Here is an 18107-nt window from a genome sequence, read left to right on the forward strand (position 1 = left end):
TGTTTAAGTGTCCGTTTAAAAGCTGCTCCGTCCCAGAGGGCTCGTCTTTTACCCATCAAAAGCTCTAATCAGCGCACAAAGCTGAGACAACCCACCGTTCGCTTGTTAGCCCTCGTCCCAATCTTGGACGCCCCCTCCCCCTTTGACATTAACACAGGCACTTAATTCCCCCCTATTATGTTCTTATGTTTCTATAGCCTCCTAATGAGACAAGAAAGGGGAGTATCAGGTTGTGTCCATTGATGCAGCGTGTGCTGAATGTGTGCGAATGCGTGTGTCGATGCTCTGAGCCATCTGCCCATCACAGGAACACGGCGTGTAATAACAGAATCATGACCGTGGAGATCAGTGCCCGGGCGGGGAGCCTTGTATTCATGGAGATTTGAAAAGCAGCCATCCAATACTGATCGGACACGCCCAGCTTGTATCCCCCCCCCCCCCCTCTACTTTATGTGCACCCTAAACCATCACGTAGTCCCTGCTGGAACCATCCTTGGGCCTCAGCCTCCATGTTGCCAGGGACGACGTGGTTGTCGGGGTCAGAGGTGCTTGTTGGAGGTGAGGTTCAGACAGCGGGCCCATCTGATAGGACCATCTGGACGAGTGACCTGACATAATTAGTTATTAGTTCTTGTGAAGGAGGGGGAGAGGAGAGACGAGGAGGTGGTTAGACACAGCCAGCACTGCTTAACACGGTGTTAGCAACAGATGTGACTGTTCTTCTGCTATTATTAGAACGACATGATGGAGCATTAAAAAAAGAAACGGCTAACTACTCATAAATCCCTCACTGGAATCTTGCTCAGTTTAGTTCTCACTCTTTGTAGTTGTTTGTGCACTGGAAAGGCCAAAATAAAAATATTCCAGGATAACTGTGTTGATATGCAGTAAACAGCAGGTGTGGGAGTTTTGTAGCAAAAACAGAAAAGGTATCTTTCCAGTCAACAGTTCCGGTGCTCAAAGACTCAGACAGGATGAAGAGATTAAAGTTTATTCAGCAGCAGAAGGGATGGCACACTTTCTTTTCTAAAGTAGAAATACACACAGATGCGCAAATGTCTCTGGAAAAAGGAGGGGCTCTGTTTCTGAAAACTGTTGCAGTAAGTTCTTACCGTGTAAAAGTAAAAAAAGTAAGTGAGAGCTGTGTCCCTGCCGAGATAACTACACTTTGCAAACATTTGGAGATCGGTAGAAATGTCAAACCACTTTTAACTTTGTATTTGTCCTTTATAATTCTCATCCCTTCATGACAGGTTCAGAAATCAAACAAAATGTAATAAATTTGTAGTTTACATGTCTGGAGAAGGGCATGGGAACATTATCTTTATAATAACAATCATGTGTTTTACATCTAACAAATGTTGAATTTGAAGAGCATTGTGATCAGTTTTGGTGTCGAAAGTGTTTCTTACACTCTTGGAATCATTAAACAGGAAACCAGAATGTGGACATTTCTGCACTCTCTAATGCAGCTTTCAAGATGCTTTTGAAATATTGGAAACCTAAACATGGTAGGAGAGGGGACAAAAAGCGACTCTGCAACTGGACACAAACTGTCAAATGTTTTAACTCAATCCTGTGACTTTCTCAAGTATTTGAACACAGCGTTGTAACGACAGTAAAAAAGTGATAGCACTGTTATAGCAGTGGTTCTCAGCTGACAGGAGAAAGACAATATAATGAAACACGTTTTTAAAAAGGCACATCGCCTTTTTTTAAAAAAAATTTTTGGCCACACATTCCTGACCCACTGAAAATGGCTCTGCGAACCACTTTTGGGCCCGACCCACCAGTTGACAGCCACTGCTTTATAGAACTAGACATATGTGACTACTTCTAGTATCTTTATGTATTACTATTTATTACACTTAAATCACATTTGTATAGTTTTAGCATTTAGCATATTAGCAGCTCCTAAATCCCTGTCAGTTATTGATTGAGTATGAAGGTAGAAATGTTTGAATCTTTGTCAATTATAAGAAGACAGTATTTTAGTGTTAGGAATAGATTTGAGTTTTGCTTTTCTTGTTAGTTGAAATATTTTTCACGTGTGTTTGAATTTATATTTATGTATTGGGATGAGAGCACATATAGAAATTGAAATCCACCCTAACAGTAAAAAAACAAAAAGTATGTATGTATGTATTTATTTATTTTTTTTAACAATTTTCATGTGAAGTTCAGCTCATTGTGAGGACTGGAGTCAAATGTGACGATGAAGGACTATGATGGTTGTGTGTCAGCAGCCGCCCCTCCTGCTGCTGCTGCTGCTGCTGCTGCTGCAGGGGAATCTCCTCATTGGCATGCAGGCGGTGACTCTGAGCCGCAGAGCACCGGCACCTTCTCTCAGGGGACTCGCTCCTCGTTCCTTCCTTTCTCCTTCTTTCTCCTTGTCTTTCTCTCTCCTGCTCTCACACTCTCTCTCTCTCTCTGTCCCTCTTGCCCCCCCCCTCACCCAGCTGTCACAACACTGTCTTGCTTGTGAGTGCTGCAGGGATGCGAGGAGCAGAAGAAGAGCCCGGTTGATGTGCCACTTTCAAAACAGATTTCAAAACAGAACGGCTGAAAGTCCTCTCAGGAGAGGTGTTGAATCAGTCTGAAGATTTGTAGCGTGCATGTTGCGCGCTTATCAATGCACGAGGGCTTTTTTCCTGCAACTCAACAGGAAATCATTTAATAAAAATATATTTCCAGAGGGTTTCTTGTGCCTACAGTACATGTGTCCCTAATGGGATGATTGTAATCATGATAATATATTAACACATGAAAATCAGAATTCTCTCTGATGTGATCTTGGCAGATTGCTCGGCTGTTTACGGAAAGGGAGTTGCAAACAAACACAACTCCATTGGCACGAGTTTGGAGAGCCTTTCTCGGGGTTGTTGGAGTGAACAATAGTAGAGGAAAGAGAGAGGGGGGGGGGGGAGAGAGGAGCCATGGATCCTGGGTGGCTCTGTGGATTTGTTGGCAGCAGTGAAAGCAGGGAGAAGAGCGCTGATAGCAGCCAGACTCAAGCTGTGGGCAAATCAAGCGTGAAATCAGGAACAAAGGGATTCACAGGATTGGAGGGCATTAGATTCACACTGTCTGAGACTTGTGTGTGTGTGTGTGTGTGTGTGTGTGTGTGTGTGTGTGTGTGTGACAAGAGATCAGGATATTGTACATGTAGTCTTTTTTTAATAGCCTCATTGCAGAGGGATTAGTGAGTTTCAAATTAAGGTGCTTTTGATAGGGTTTTGTAGAAATTATCATCCTTTTGGTGCTATTGTTAGTTTAAAAACTTCTCATTCAAGGGGGAAACATTCCATCAAAAATAGAAATGGCTTTTTTAGTTTCAAGTTTGTCGGATTTACTTCTTATGGACAAATTATCATTTTTTTTCTTCTTTTTTTTTACAGGAGCTTTAAGAAGCTTGATTTGTTCACGATGGGATCCATGGACTTGGATCTTTAGGCCATGGAGTAGCAAATTTTGGTGGTTCTGGTCTTCTCATGAGGCTTTAAATAAGAGATAAATACAGAAAACAATGGTCCTATCCTTTTAATTCAAACCTTGAAATAAACTTTATTAAACTGCTTAAACCATTAGATAAAGTCATCAACAAGTGAGGGTAAAGACCTCATCATAATGCTTTAAAGTGCATGGATGTTTTTTTTATCCTGCCTGTAATTAGCTGGATCTTTTCTCAGCAGCATTCTCTAATCAGCTGCTGTGACACAAAGACAAACCTCATTTCCTCTCACATTTGCACAATGACCTCAGTCTCCAGACTCAGCCGATCAGATCGACCGGATGACCTCAATATCCTGGTCCACCCGATAAGAACATCTAAATGTGTTCTGGTGCAGTCAGGTCTGCAGCAGAGGTGTCACTCAGTGCCCTGCTTGAATGATTTTCCCAGGTCCTGTGCTGCTTTTGCCCCCTGCCTCCCTCATTTGCAGGTGAGTCACTGGCAGCAGTTCAAGCTTTTATTGTTGCTGCATAGGAACTGAGTGTGAGCATGTTTTTTTTTTTTTTATACAATGAGGGGTCAAAGTAGAAATGAAAACGTCACGACTCCACGCTGGTCTGCAGCAGCATCATGAGAAATACTCTCTACTACATGCTTGTAAATTGTGGAGACACGAGGGGAGAACACACTTGAATTGACATACTAGTATGCAGTTGCACCTCGATCCTTGTCCTGAAATAAATCAAGAAAAACATTCAGGAGCTATCCCAAACCTCACCACCCAACCTTGGTTCTATTCTGTGGTTGTTGATAAGTTTGGATCCATTTCTCCTTCACTGCAGTCATGACGCCCAGAGATCTTGCTCCTGTGGTTCTGCACTTTGCTTCCATATCGAGGCGGCTACATGGTGCAAGCAGAATCTTTAGCTCCTCTTACTGCGCTTGGTGAAAAGACACCGACTCCCTTTCGTGCTCTCTAAAGTAGCATCATAGTTTTACTGTAAATGGTTATATTTGTTGTACTGTGGTTTATTATGGGGTGGCTTCTACGGATAAAAGAAAAATCATTAACACTTTTCACACATTTTCTTAAAATGGCATTCTTTCTTTTAATTTCTAATGAATTTAATTCTACACCTAACTGCGTTTTATTCCACTTACATCTTAAGTTGGTGCTTAAACGTTCAAAGACTCAGTCTGAGAGTGTCCTGCATCGTCAGTTTGTTATCTCTGCAGGCTCTTTGTTTTCTGTTGACTGTGATGGAAAATAACCAAAATATGCCCTTGAATACATTTCTGAAGTAAATACACTTTACACGGAAATTTCCATTTGTACCAGTTTATTCTTCCACGTCACCTACTTCAAGATGGAAACATTGTAATAACATTAAAGGTCAAGTGAGGGACTCTTGGTTTATTTTGGACACCCTGGCAGATGAAGGTTGTACTGTTATCTCTTTACAAAATGTTGTCCTGTTCATGTGTCTGTAGTGTTTTTTTAACAAAAGAAAACCATCTTGTTGTCTTTCAGCTTTTGTCCCAAACAAAATACACCCTACTGTTGTTGGGGTTGTTTTTTTTTTAACTTTACTGTGATTAGTTTTTTTTTTCAATCTGAGAGAAAATCATTACTGTGAAATTACCAGCTTCCTTCTAAAGGGCTAAGAGGGTGTGGAGAGGATTTTTCAGTGTAGAGGTAAAGAGGCTGAGGAGGTGGTTGTAAGTGTGCAAAGTCTGGGCAAGGGGCCCACTGTTTGGCCTCATTTGTAGCTGACTACACGTGAAAGCCTTCAGGGCACACCAGGCAAAAGCCCCAGTGTTTAGAGGGGGCGAAAAAAAACTCCCATTATTGAAGTATATCTGCAATAAACACACACTTTCACACACACCCTTACTAAACCTTGGTGATGTCAACATCATTGCAGTTGTACCTCCTGGAATGACAGCAGCACTGATATCTGGCACACCATCACATGGTCACGTCAGCAGTGACTGATGGGGGGGATCTGCATCCAGGCCCAGAACAGGTCCAGGTCCCTCCCAGATCAGACAGCCAGCCAGGCGGCCGGCCAGCTCTCCAGCTACATGTGAATAACTTACATATATTAAAATACATGGCAGCCAAATTGGCTCTGAGCAGAGGTCAGAGCGGCTAAATGTGCAGGTTCAACAGCTCCAAACAACAGGAACGTGCTGCTGAAAGAACATTAACAACGTGACAGCGCTGTAGTGCTATTAGCCGTGTGCTGTGGGAATGACTTGTATAATCATTTAAAACAATGTCATCCTTCAGCTCATTTGTTGTGAGGTACAATATAAAAATAAATGACATTTGATATTTGAAATAATTTTCAAATGACAAACCTTTTTCCAGAAATAATGTGTTGTACTTTTGTCTCCGTTTTCCAAATGTGATTTATGTTGATCCTATGTGTCGTATAGCAGCATAGCCTGTTGTACAAAAACTATTTAATGTGAAATTATACTCCAATTATTTGAATTGTAGATTCAGCTAGAAAATGATGAGAGAGGATGTAAATGAACTGGATCTGCTTTATTTTCTGAAAACTATCAAAAATAATTAAATAGGCAACCTTTTCTTACCCTTCAGACGTGTCTCTCACATTCCAAATTGGGTAGAGTTTGCAAAACACTACAGTACCCAGCTGTTCAATGAAACCATTGAACTTTTTAAAAAGGTTTCAGTGTAGTTGTAAAAAAATGACAGTAACATACACGACCATCAACTTCTGCATGTTCTTAATTTTGTTGTTATCTACTGTGTATATCCTCATATATATTTTAGATTGATAACAAATCAGACATTTATCATGATCCTGTGGTATAGGCAAATGTTTAGTAATTCAATGACATGGAAATATTAACTTAAATTATTGAGTATCTAAATGCATATTAAAACCCATAAATATCATACATCCCAAAATGTATTGTACTAGGTGGTCCTTAGTTTCCTCAATCAATGCATCAAAGGGATGCATGTCTCCATTATGTATTTAAATCGCAGTCATGGAGCGTTTGGGAGACGGCAGCATCATAGGTGTTTAACATTCAAACCAGTTTGACAGTTAATGTACAACAATAAAATTACAGAGACAAAAGCAATTTGTTTACAACTGTATTTAGATTTAGAGACTTTTTGAAACCAATTCATAAATTACTGTATCTGGTAACTACTTTTCCAAAAGATCATAGTGTGATGATATTTACATCATAGAATAAATTAGAAATAAAAGACATTCAACATATTTTAGAGAGGCTTGTATCAATTATCACAACCCTTTAGGCTCTCATGACAAAAGCATTGGAGTTTTAAAGAACAATATGTTCTTCAGAAGTTTAAAGCATACTCTACATATGCTTCTAGTTAGGCAACAGTAGCGTGAGGCGAAACAGGAAAAATAATACCTTCATCGTATGTCTTTTTCGACCCAAATATATGTGGAAACATCCCATGCCTACATTTAGAGGGGATAGGTAAATTAGCAGTGTGGAGGAAGTTTAACAATTAATCAGAAATTGACCAGCTTATCCAAAACTTTTACATATCAAAGGCATTTTTCACTTTTTTCCTTTTCATTAATTTTTAAGAAATCTAATATTTGTGTTATCCAAACATCTAAACTCACTTTATTCAACCAGGAAAGGTTCTACAGAAAAAAATGACACATACAGAAAACAGCTTACTGACAAATAAATACCAGGAAACATTGACATCTTACAATAGTGAAACGCTTGTCTTTTCCATTTTGCCTTTTCCATCAAACATTACACTCCGTGTCACAGAGTTTTCAGGTGAAGGGGCAGTGGAACAACAGACTTTCTTTCTACCTTTGGAAACTGTGTCCCGGACAGATTAACTTACATGGCCAACGATGCATGAGGTGTTTTGAACAGAAACACTGGCTTGATGTTTAACTAGATTCAGAACTTCCCTTGCCTTTTGCAGGGAGGTAAATTCAGTTAATCGCCATTAAAATAACACTGTACTCCTATGAAATGGAGCAAACTTCCTCCCTGTAAAGTGGCATACACAGTGCCACTTTCTTTAACACTAGTTCTTCTCACAATGAGGAGAAGAGATGTGTGACACAATGGTCGACAAAAACAACATGTGCTCAATGGCCACCAAGGACAAACCAATAAAAGCACAATTACTCGTTTGGTCTTTTTTGTTCCTTTGCTTGCATCAAGCAGCTGGTCCGTGTTTGCTTGTTCATGAAGCCTCCACCTTTGTGCAACATCCTCTTTTCAAGAACTGAACCTATGTGTACCAGATATCGTCAGCTCCCATTGGTTATTATAACAGAGGTGGCCTTATGTCCCTGCATCTGCTCGGCTTGCATCCTTACATGGGATGCCATATCATACTGGACTCCCCCACAGGCCAGGCTTGAGTAACTCCTCAGGTTCTCCGGGTCATACAGGTGATCCAGAGAGTACCCGGTTAAAGCGTAAGCCGCTTGCCTATCCAAAGGTTGTCGGTCTTGGGCTGTGTAGAGCAGCGGGCTTCCTTGGGGTTGCTGAGAGTGAGGTGAAAGATCAGTCTGCATGTAGTCTTTGGCGAGGGTAAGACCTGATCTAGGAATCCCATCCGAGCTAGGGCTACTGAGACGTGAAATGGACGCCGGACTGGTTGTGTTGTCATCATTGTCATGTGGACAAGAAACTTTGACTCCATCACGGTGATGGAGGCGTTCAGAGGAGAGGTCGATGCTTGGAGCTCCAGGACCACGGCACACCACACTGGGCATGGTGAGCTGGGAGTGGTGGGGTAACGTGGAGGTAAAACATGGGCTGTGAGCTTTGGCGAGTCCAGAGACGTCCAGTGGCGCCTTGTGTTGTTGCAAACGAGTCTCTTCCTCTTTAATCATCTGCTGTGTAGCTCGGATTAGGGTCTCCATCTTGCTGGGTTCTCTCTGGGTTGCCCGGAATTGGTCACCATGGTATCGCTCACCTGAATCACTGGTGGACCCACCTCCTTCAGGTGAACTTACTACACTGTCTTCATCCCAGTGACCCCGACCTGTAAGGAGAGTTCAATGGCCATATTTTAGTACAGATGATTCAAAAAATAACATTGTGTTTATACTTAATTTGATCCTTTGTGCTTGCATTGCCAAATTTTAAGACTTTCCAGATCATGATCTGTGTCCTAGACTTCTTTTTGAATACTTCCAAGTGGCATTTTTCTAAACCAAAAGTTGCTTCTGTAAGTGTGTAATTCTTCTTTAAATGTATAAAAAATGGAGGTCTGTTGTACTGAATCTCTTGGCAGAAGCACACTGGGGGTTGATTCCCTGTTTGAGATGTAGAATACCTTGGCTTTCAATTGCAGGCAATTTTTAAACAGATGGTAGCAATCACCACACTGGCAAGAGACGGCGTAAACAACTTAGCATGTCCCATAATAACATTTGGAAAAGAGCTACCAGGAGAAGCTAGGCCAGAGCTATTTTCAGAGACAGATGGTTGTGGTCTCAACCCTGACACCTCACCGTGAATGGCTCCATGGTAGGATGTGATTTCATAGCCCTCACTGTTCTCTGCAGACGACTTTGGCAGTGAGAGAACAGAGCGTGTGGCGTCCCACCACATTTCTCTTCCCGACTGAGGCGTTCCTAAGAAGTAGCGGCCACTCTGGCATCGCACCCGGTCGCATGTAGTGGTTGCGTGAGGATGGGTTGCGGCATGGGCAAGATCATCTTCTGATAGACCCAGGCCGTAACACAATGATCCTGCGTCTGGATACAGTCGATAGGCACAAGATGCCTCTGCAGCCTCACTGGGGTCCAACAGCTGAGGAGACGCCGAGTCTGTCAGTGGGCTCCCTCCCCACTGGCTGTCTTGGTCTGACTCTGAACGTTCTGGGTTGAAAGCTGAAAACTGCAATCAAAAAACAAAAATCACATTCTAGCCCAGGAGCTTATTTAAGACAAACGAGACAATTATGTATGCTGTTTATTACCTGCGGGTAGGGTGACACTCTGGCTTTGGCCTTCGCCGGGGTCAGCCGTGTCTTGGTACTCTTCCTGTCTTCACTGTGATTGTCAGCATAAGGGAAGGCAGGCTTGGTTGGGCTCATTTGGTCCAAGGACAGCTGCATTCCCTTGTACTCAGTATCCCTTTTGAAACAAGCAAAATACATATCAAAGACATGTTTGCAGTTTTTAACCCATATTTATCAAAGTTGTGACTTTTTAGCCAAGCTAGATCCTCTAGGTATTGTAATTCTGGAGAGAGGATAACTTTAGTCAAGATTGAAATGTTTTTAATATTGAGGGTAATTACTCAGCACCATCACAGGCAGATTGCCAAGAAACTAGGCAGATAGTGCCTCCTCAGGATAGTGTCTCACAACCAAGAGGATAAAACAGCAAGTTATGATGAACATAATGTCGAATTTAACAAAATACTTGAGAAACGAATAGGGTTACATCTAATATAGCCAATTTACATGCACATATACATATACTTATTTAATTGAAATGATCATCTACACACACTACAATGTAAATACTGTAAAAATAACTACCTCATGTTTACTTCATCATCCTTTTGCACTACTCACCACTGTACTATTATCATATTTAGTTTTTCACATATTAGTCTTTATTTACTTGTTTATATTGTTTAGTTAATTGTTAATATTTAATGTTTACATTTTACAGAGAGAGCACAGTCTACCGATGTTAAATTCCTTGTGTGTTAAACATACCTGGCCAATAAAGCTGATTCTGATTTAGGATGGCTTTTTTCCATTATCCAACCATCTGGCAATTATTGATAACATTGTTAAATAATTTTTAGTTTATGAGTAAAATTGTTGTTTACAATCCTTTTCCCAAGCAAAAACGGTTGTCTTAATTTTGGCCTAATTTTTGAAACAAGCATTGAAACCATTTAAGCCCAAAGACATTTCATGATAAAAAAAAAAAAAAGCTCATCTTTCCCCGACAGATCAATCAATCAATCAATCTCCAGCATATCATACTGATGCTCTCCTTCTATGTTATACAGTCTTATTGATCGTGTTGTGACATCATCAGTAATTTATCTGCAGCAGACATCTCTACTAATATTAAATGAAGATACATACTGTAGCTGCACAGACATATTGCAAACAAACTCTTAATGCCACCAACAACATTTACGATAAGCCCAAGAGATTAAGCTCTCCCACTTCAGAGAAAACAACAACAGTGAAGAAGTTAATCATTCTTTTTAGCCATATAACCATTTATAGACCATGCCAAATAGCAGTGTGCAAACACAGACGCATGAATGTGCACCTATGCACTGATCCTCTTCTGCAGGAATCTAATACAACACAAGGTGGATAATGCAGACATCTTTTTACATGTATCCTTGCATGCAGCTTGTACACCATCTTTGACACTTTAACCCCCTGTCCTGTGGCTGAACTCGATCCAAGTGTCACTGTCGAGGGAGTGAAAAAGGCTCCTGTGTCAAGTGTTCAGCAAACATGAGCCTATTCTTAACTTATCACATCAACAGTATGTAATAGCAGCTGCCTGGCATTTTAAACCCTGTGGCCCATCCCTGACCCTGCACAGTCCGCCTCTTTAATATGACTCTAAATATGACCCATTCTTCATGTACAACACCTCTGGGGAAAGAGTGTGTTTGGAGAGCCAGTGCACAGCGTGAGTGTTATTTGCTCTTGCAGGTATAGTTGCGGCGGCTGCTTCTGCATCCTATCTGTGCCCTGGCTGACTTATGTCTGAGCCAATAATGTCGGGCCGTTGTGCAAACTCAGCTGTGTTAGCCGAATTCCACCTCAGGGTCAATGTCAGAGCACCCCATGCCTGAAAACACGCCACCAGCCCACCTCTTAACATGATTTATTAATGGATTCATGCTGGGTTAAAATGCTGTCAGGGCAAGGTGATTGAATTAGTGTTTGTTTTTTAAATGTAGTTGTTTTTTCTGTGCTAGTGGTAAGTGTTACATGTTTCGGCTATATCTGTGAGGGAGCTAGTTTTGCCGTTAAAATTCACTGTCATTTTAATGTAGTTACTTTGTTTTCTTCTAACTGCATTGAGGAAATCGATACCCGGAGTGCAGATGTATGCATGCATACACGTGTGCAGACTCACAAACACACTCACAGAAAGACTCACGCACAGAAAAGCGACATGTGGATCAAGAAAACCTAACAAGGAAAATCCAACATGTGCTCCAGCTATGAGATAGGTATTGATTCCTAGTTCCCTGTTTGATCGATTTTGCTTTCCTCGGACTGCAGATCGATGGTGACAGTAGAGGTTTTTTGATGGGGTTGAACCCCAGTGTTTGTCTTGCTGTCTCAGAGGGCCTAAGTGTGCTTTGTGCTCTCATAACACACAACTGCCTGAGCCCTGCAGCAGTATTTGGTAGATTTGTTCAGAGAGGCTACAGAGGGATAAAGAGAAGGATTTCTCCAAGAGACAAAGACCCATCGTATCATCGAGTGAGCTGCGAGCATGGATCATGGGAGTGTATGATATGATTTTTGCTTAATCTGGTTACATTTTCGATGCTGTTCCCTCTGCAAACACCATTAAATATGCAGCTGCTTTTAGCTCTGTGTAGCTACTATCGCCTTGTGTTACTATGTTCACATAGCTGTCATTTAAGGGATTACAGTCCAAAAAAAGAAGAAGCTTTAAACCCCTTAACTATAGCTTAATCCGATGTTCTATAAAAGAAGAGGGAAAAAATATGTCTAGCTTATATCATCCTTTTCATTAGAGCAGCCCGCTGAAGAAAACTTTCCCTCAGTTTTAGGATAAAAAATATTAAGGGAGACTCACGTTAGGACATAGTTGACGCTGACTATGCAGTGGGGTCTCGATGAGCGGCTGTTGTGCACAATGGTGGCGTAACTCTGGACCCAGACCCAGCCGCCGTGCTTGGCCAGGAAACGATAATACTTTGTGGTGACTTGGCCTTTTACCAGCACTGGGAGGAAGAAAAGAGTCAGTCAGGAGGTTAATTGTACAACCACACATGCATTTGTTTGTGCCATCGTGTGCTTTGGTGTATGTGCGTGTGAGACTGTCTGGCAAGGTGGTGAAGAAGCAGAATAGAGAGCAGGTTGTGACTCACAGAGGTGATGTGCACAGCGGAGATGGAAGGTGTCACAGCTGTGGACGTGATGGTACAAGGTTTTCTCTATCAGGTCCTGGGGCTCGTAACCTGTCAGCTCAGCCACCCTGAGGAGGAATTAAGCAGCTGTATTAAAAAAAATATACAGTGATGCTTTGATATTTTTTTTTGTAATTCTTGTGTTAGAAAGGCAACAGTTGATTCTGTGGAGTTACTCAGAGCTCATTAAAGTCCACTAAATATGCTTTACACACAAAAAAAAACATAGAAAAAGAAAGACAATTAGTCATTATATAATTGATTGCTTTTGTACCTGGAGTCGAGGAAGATGAGCTTCATGTCTAAACTGGCTCTAAACATGAACATGTTGCTGTGCAGTTTGATCTCTGTCACGGCGCTGGGCGGCAGTGAATGACCCACAGCCACCAAACCCACATTCTGGTAGCAGCCCTCAAAGGGGGACATGTCCAAACTGTACTGACGGATCTTCAGGTAGCCGCTGCAGTGGATCACCTGAGGAGGAGCAGACCAAGTGAGAAGAGAAAATCAAGAGTAGAAAAGGAAACCCCAGAAATGCTTCTTTATTACAAGGTGTAGTTCTGTTTAATGATGTACTGCATGGTGCAAAATGTTTATGTTGTACTTTAAAAGAAACATATTTTTTTTACAGGAGACAGGCTTGGTTGAGCTCATAGTAATGTATGTCATAATATTTAAAAGAAAAAATCTAGCCTAGTAAGTATAATTTAAGTGTTTTAAATACTTAACTAATTGATTGTATAAGTATGAATTGTTTCACTAATTACTAACGAATTTATGAGATTGTCTTGCCCACCTTGTATCCACCGCTCGTCAGGCCTGCGTTTCTTTTTGCCAGCACACATTTCATCCGCAAAAAGAAAGAGCGCTCCATTTCATACTCTGAAGGATGAACAAAATGAGAAATCTGAAACCGTTTGATTTTCGAACAGCAATGAGCAATTCTTAAAGACTTGATGTATTTTTTTGCGTATTTGTAAACGTTTCAAAGTGCACCGTTAATAAAGGGTGAAATGCCTCAATTTTACAAACCATATTCAGTGATAATATAATTAACGCATGATGTTTGTTAAAATATAAACACAAAAATATTTTAATACACAGAGATAATGGAATTTAACTGGTAGGTAACGTATTGCAGATTACAAACTGCAGACTGCGGCTCATCTGTGTAACACTAACATTCCTAATGGCTTCATGCATATTGCACACAGGACATTTTATTTCGATTGTATAAAGACATCATTTGCACTTCGGACATATTTGGATCAAAAAGTGTGTTTTACCTTGGACGAAGTGTGAGTGATAGGGCTGATGTGGCGTCAGCACGGCGGTCATCTCGTCGTGATCGGCAGGATGAACATATTCATAAATACTGTTCCCAGTCAACTCTACCTGTTGACAAGAACTCAGGTAATTAACACGTCACAGCTGTCTGATGGTTGTGTGCATATTTACATTTAAAGATCAAGCCAACAGAAAATCACAGGAATGCAGATTATTAGAATGGAGTTTTTGAAAAAAACGGACCTGAGACAGTCCTAAATGGACCGACGCTGTCTCTGAGATGTACATTATTTTCCCATCCGGAGCTACAACGAAGATGAAGCCGTCCAGCGTCTGTGAAAAAGCGAGAAGCCATAGATTGTCATTTGTTATTATGACTCACACTGCCGAGTAGAAGTGTTGTATTCTCATTTGAATAGGCTGTACCTGCAGTAAATGAGATCCCAGCTCTCGTCCAACATTTTCCAAAGATCTTGTTCGGCTAGTGTGACCCCAGGCTTCACCCAGACCTGCACAGAGTCCAATAATGATGCGTGGCTTTCACAGGCTATATTTCTAGTGCATTTACCTTTTTATTAATAATAACAAATAAAATACAATTGGTTATTGGTTCTAAATTGTTGTATTTTGGCCAACTGAACAAGCTGTCTGTCAAGCTGTAGCCTATTACAAACGTATACACACACACAGACACACACACACACACACACACGCTCTCTCTCACAAACCCTCGAGCCTGCAGGACGTGCCTATTAAAAGGCCCATTTAGTGTTAAAGTATGCAGTGCGCTCCTGTGTGTCACATGTTGCTCAGACCTGATGTTTACAAGGTGCATTCAAGGGCAACGTGCTTCTTTAAAACACTGTAATTAGACATTAATTGTAATGAGATGATAGGCTGATTTAAATAGCGTGATAAAAAGGCAAAACAAATATCAATTAGGCTATTTTTTTCCTGGTAAATACAAAGTCAATTTAAATCTAACTCAAAATAGGCTATGTCTGTTTATCTTCGTTCAGCAGGGACGAAACTGAACAAAGAAAATCGCACGTGCTGTTTTTAAAGGTATTAGAATAATGTATTAGTAGTATTATCAATACATTTTAGATGTTCGTTTGCCGGCTGCAATTGAAAATGAAAAGAAGTTTTCCGTTTACGGTCGTGGAATAATATCAGTCCGCCAGAGGAGAGGACAACAACTTTTTTTGTTGTTGTTGTTTAGTTTTTTTGGCGGAAGGATGTATTAGAATATAAATAAATGTCGTTTTTCTTAATATTTATTTAGGCTACTTGATTTTTAATCTTAATCTTTTTTACTTTATTCACGTTATATTTAATGACCTAAATATAGACTAGGCTACTCGTGTTTACCTGTGGCTTCAATGATTTCATGAAAGCCCATTATCTTATTTTTTCGTACATAAAAGCTGGAACATGTGTGGCTCCTGCTCACAAGCCTCGTGATTGGAGGCCGTGCGGGGCCTTTCTGGATTTCTAATTGCTTCGTCTGGATCTCAGTCACGCACAGTGAACGCAGCCTGCAGAGAGGGGCTGTTTAAAAGATGGTGGCGGATCGTTTCCTTTAGACACACTGAATTAAAAACCAACATAATCCGTTTCTCAAGACTCCCTGCAGATCAGGGAAATATGGCTGCAGTGTTCCTGTATCATTGTAGCATTGAATGATTTAAAATGAGCTCATGTCTTGTGTCTTCTAATTTGCCTTCAATTTTGTTGTTTCGATTTCCAATGAGACACGCTATATGTAATTCTAAAGTAGATTTCAAAATAATTTAAATTTAGCCTTTATATATTGTATTTTAAAACAATTACAACTTTTTTTTTTTTTACTAAACAACTCGTGGATTAGACTGATGTTTTCTAATGACGTTAGTCCACATATTCCTTTTTTTGGTGGCTGTGAATAACTGTTATGACCTCGACAACTTGGAATCACCATGATGGAGGTGTAAGCTAAATAATGTTGGTAAACTCTGTATGTCACTCAAAAGATGACCTGATTTAAAAAAAAAAATCTCAGCATAGATGACAGTGGTGCGTTCAATGTCTCACCCTGAGGGAAAACAATCCTCATCTTCAGGTAACTTGTGGTCAGTCTTATGATCGACGCTTTGTCCAGCTGGGAGGTGATGGCGGACGGTAAAGGCAACATTTTAGCCAGTTCATAAAATTCACTGTTCTCCTTTTCTCGTCTAGTCCTTGCTGCAGTTTTGGATTTTTCCTTCATCTCTGCGCCGATTCACCGAGAAATCCTTCCAGTTCTGAATATAGTCCTTCACATCAGCTCTTTGACTGAATCCTTTCTGCTTTGCCTCGTTTTCATCGCAGGTGTGTCTTAATTAATAAAGAGGCTTGAGTTTTCATAGACACGGTGTAACCCCCCCCCAAAAATCAATATTATAATGATAAATTCCCGATTAGGTTGGGTGACGCATCAACTGGTTGTAGATAAACCTCCACAATTCTGCAGCAAGATTTCATCCATGACCTGCAAAACACAGACAAGAAAAACATACATTATTGCCATATTTAGATGCATTTACAGTGTCGCTCATTTTACACGGTTTGACCGGACAGGTAGCAAGTGTCGTGCTTCTTAATTTTGATGCAGGCCTGAGAGTCCGATAGAGCCGAATCTGGAAAACATTGGCCATGTGTAGCCTTCAAATAATAGAATAAGTCTTTTTTTTTCTTCTTCTTTAGCACAAAACAGCAGCTGCGTACGAAAAGAATAATCGAAGCACAAAAGAGAATATTTTCAGCAACAAGATATAGGTGCAAACAGAACGAAAACAGATGCAAGGAGATACAATATCCCGTAGAGTTTTTTTATGTTATGAAAGTAAAATCAAGCGAATATTTCCTAACAATGGTTCAATCGTGTTGTTTTATAAGCTCCCTGCAAACAGGCTAGTGTAGGCCTGATTTTAGAATGAATCAAAACACAGCCTTTAGTATTTATCCTTAAACATTTCACACTTGGTCCACTGGAGTTCATATTATTATTTTGCTTATCAAAAAATACGAAAAGACAATTTGGGCGTCATGTTGCTGATCGCTGCATTTTGATTCAACAGTTCCGGAATCGTGTCTAAAAACTACTGACATTAAAAAACTTATAGTCAGATTTATTATCATATTTTTTCTATGAAATTAAACAGTCCACGTTATTTTAGCTTTGCAGACTGACATACTTGTTAACACAATTATTTCCAGTCTTCCTACCCGCGCTGACACTGTTATTTCCCAGCATCGGAATCGATCCTGTAGCATTCCCAGCAGCCTGCTGGGAATTTCACCTGTCCTGAACCGGGTTCACCAGTCGTCCCAGTTAAGTTCGGTCTCAGCTCCTCGTGGATTTCCACCTGGAAAGGCGACCGGGCCGTGCACTGCATACACCTCTCCAAATTATAACTACGCGCAACGAGTGGCATTCGTGCCCAACAAGCCTGCTCTCCTCCACTATCTCAATGTCCCTCTCTGGAGCTGCCGGGGACCCGCCCACTCTGTGCCCAGCCTGCTATGATTGGACAGAAGCGTGGAAAGTTATCTTCTGATTGGAGACTGAGCATGGGCGTTAACTCTGTACGCCAAGGTATTCGTACCGTGGCCTGAGTGAGCTTCGATGTGATCTTGTTTTTTTGTCATTAGCTTGAAGATCACGGATCAAGCAGAAATAAATGAATAAATCCGCTTAAAACAGCGCAGCGAGGGAATTTTCTTCAGGTGATGGTCTAAATAAAAGCCTCAGGTGATTTTTTTTTTAAAGGAAAACGTCCAGAGCTGAACGTTAAAAACATGTTTTTTTAAGCAAAGAAAACGGTACTGATGTATTTAAGGGAATAAAACAATAAAACAGACAATTAGAATCAGTTAGCTCAAATTTCTCATCGTGTGAAATTAACCTTTTACTATTCACATTATGACATGGACCGAGCCTGTATGTGTAGGCCCATAACTCGCTGGGTGTACATTGTTCTATTACCTTCAAAATGATAAATAAATAGTCTACAATTTTTTTTATGTAGAAATTTTTTTTTCAATTTCCATTTAAAAACAATCAGTTGAATAATGATTTTGTAATTTTAATGAAATGGGTTGATTGGGTTATTTTTATTTAAGAAGCAAACACAATAAAGTGTTGATAGCCTAGATAAAATAGTGTGAGTAACTTCTTTTA

At 40.6% G+C, this 18107-nt stretch overlaps 1 protein-coding gene and 1 long non-coding RNA gene across 2 annotated transcripts in view; one reads left to right on the plus strand and one right to left on the minus strand.

The window, feature by feature from the left end:
* LOC306820014 overlaps positions 1-18107 on the plus strand; it is a 61357-nt gene that overhangs the window by 13144 nt on the left and 30106 nt on the right. The window lies entirely within an intron of this gene.
* LOC306819973 (single-minded homolog 1-like) lies at positions 6494-17419 on the minus strand. Its single transcript, XM_079337600.1, has 12 exons — positions 17153-17419; positions 15980-16415; positions 14333-14415; positions 14150-14239; positions 13906-14014; positions 13416-13501; positions 12894-13093; positions 12581-12687; positions 12286-12433; positions 9438-9594; positions 8968-9355; positions 6494-8495 (listed from the first exon to the last, which is right to left on the minus strand). The coding sequence occupies exons 2-12, from the start codon at positions 16152-16154 to the stop codon at positions 7753-7755; spliced, it is 2286 nt and encodes a 761-aa protein (XP_079193726.1). The 5' UTR covers positions 16155-16415; positions 17153-17419; the 3' UTR covers positions 6494-7752.

The sequence above is a fragment of the Symphodus melops genome (assembly GCF_947650265.1).
Source record: "Symphodus melops genome assembly, chromosome: 1".
Lineage (NCBI taxonomy): Eukaryota > Metazoa > Chordata > Actinopteri > Labriformes > Labridae > Symphodus > Symphodus melops.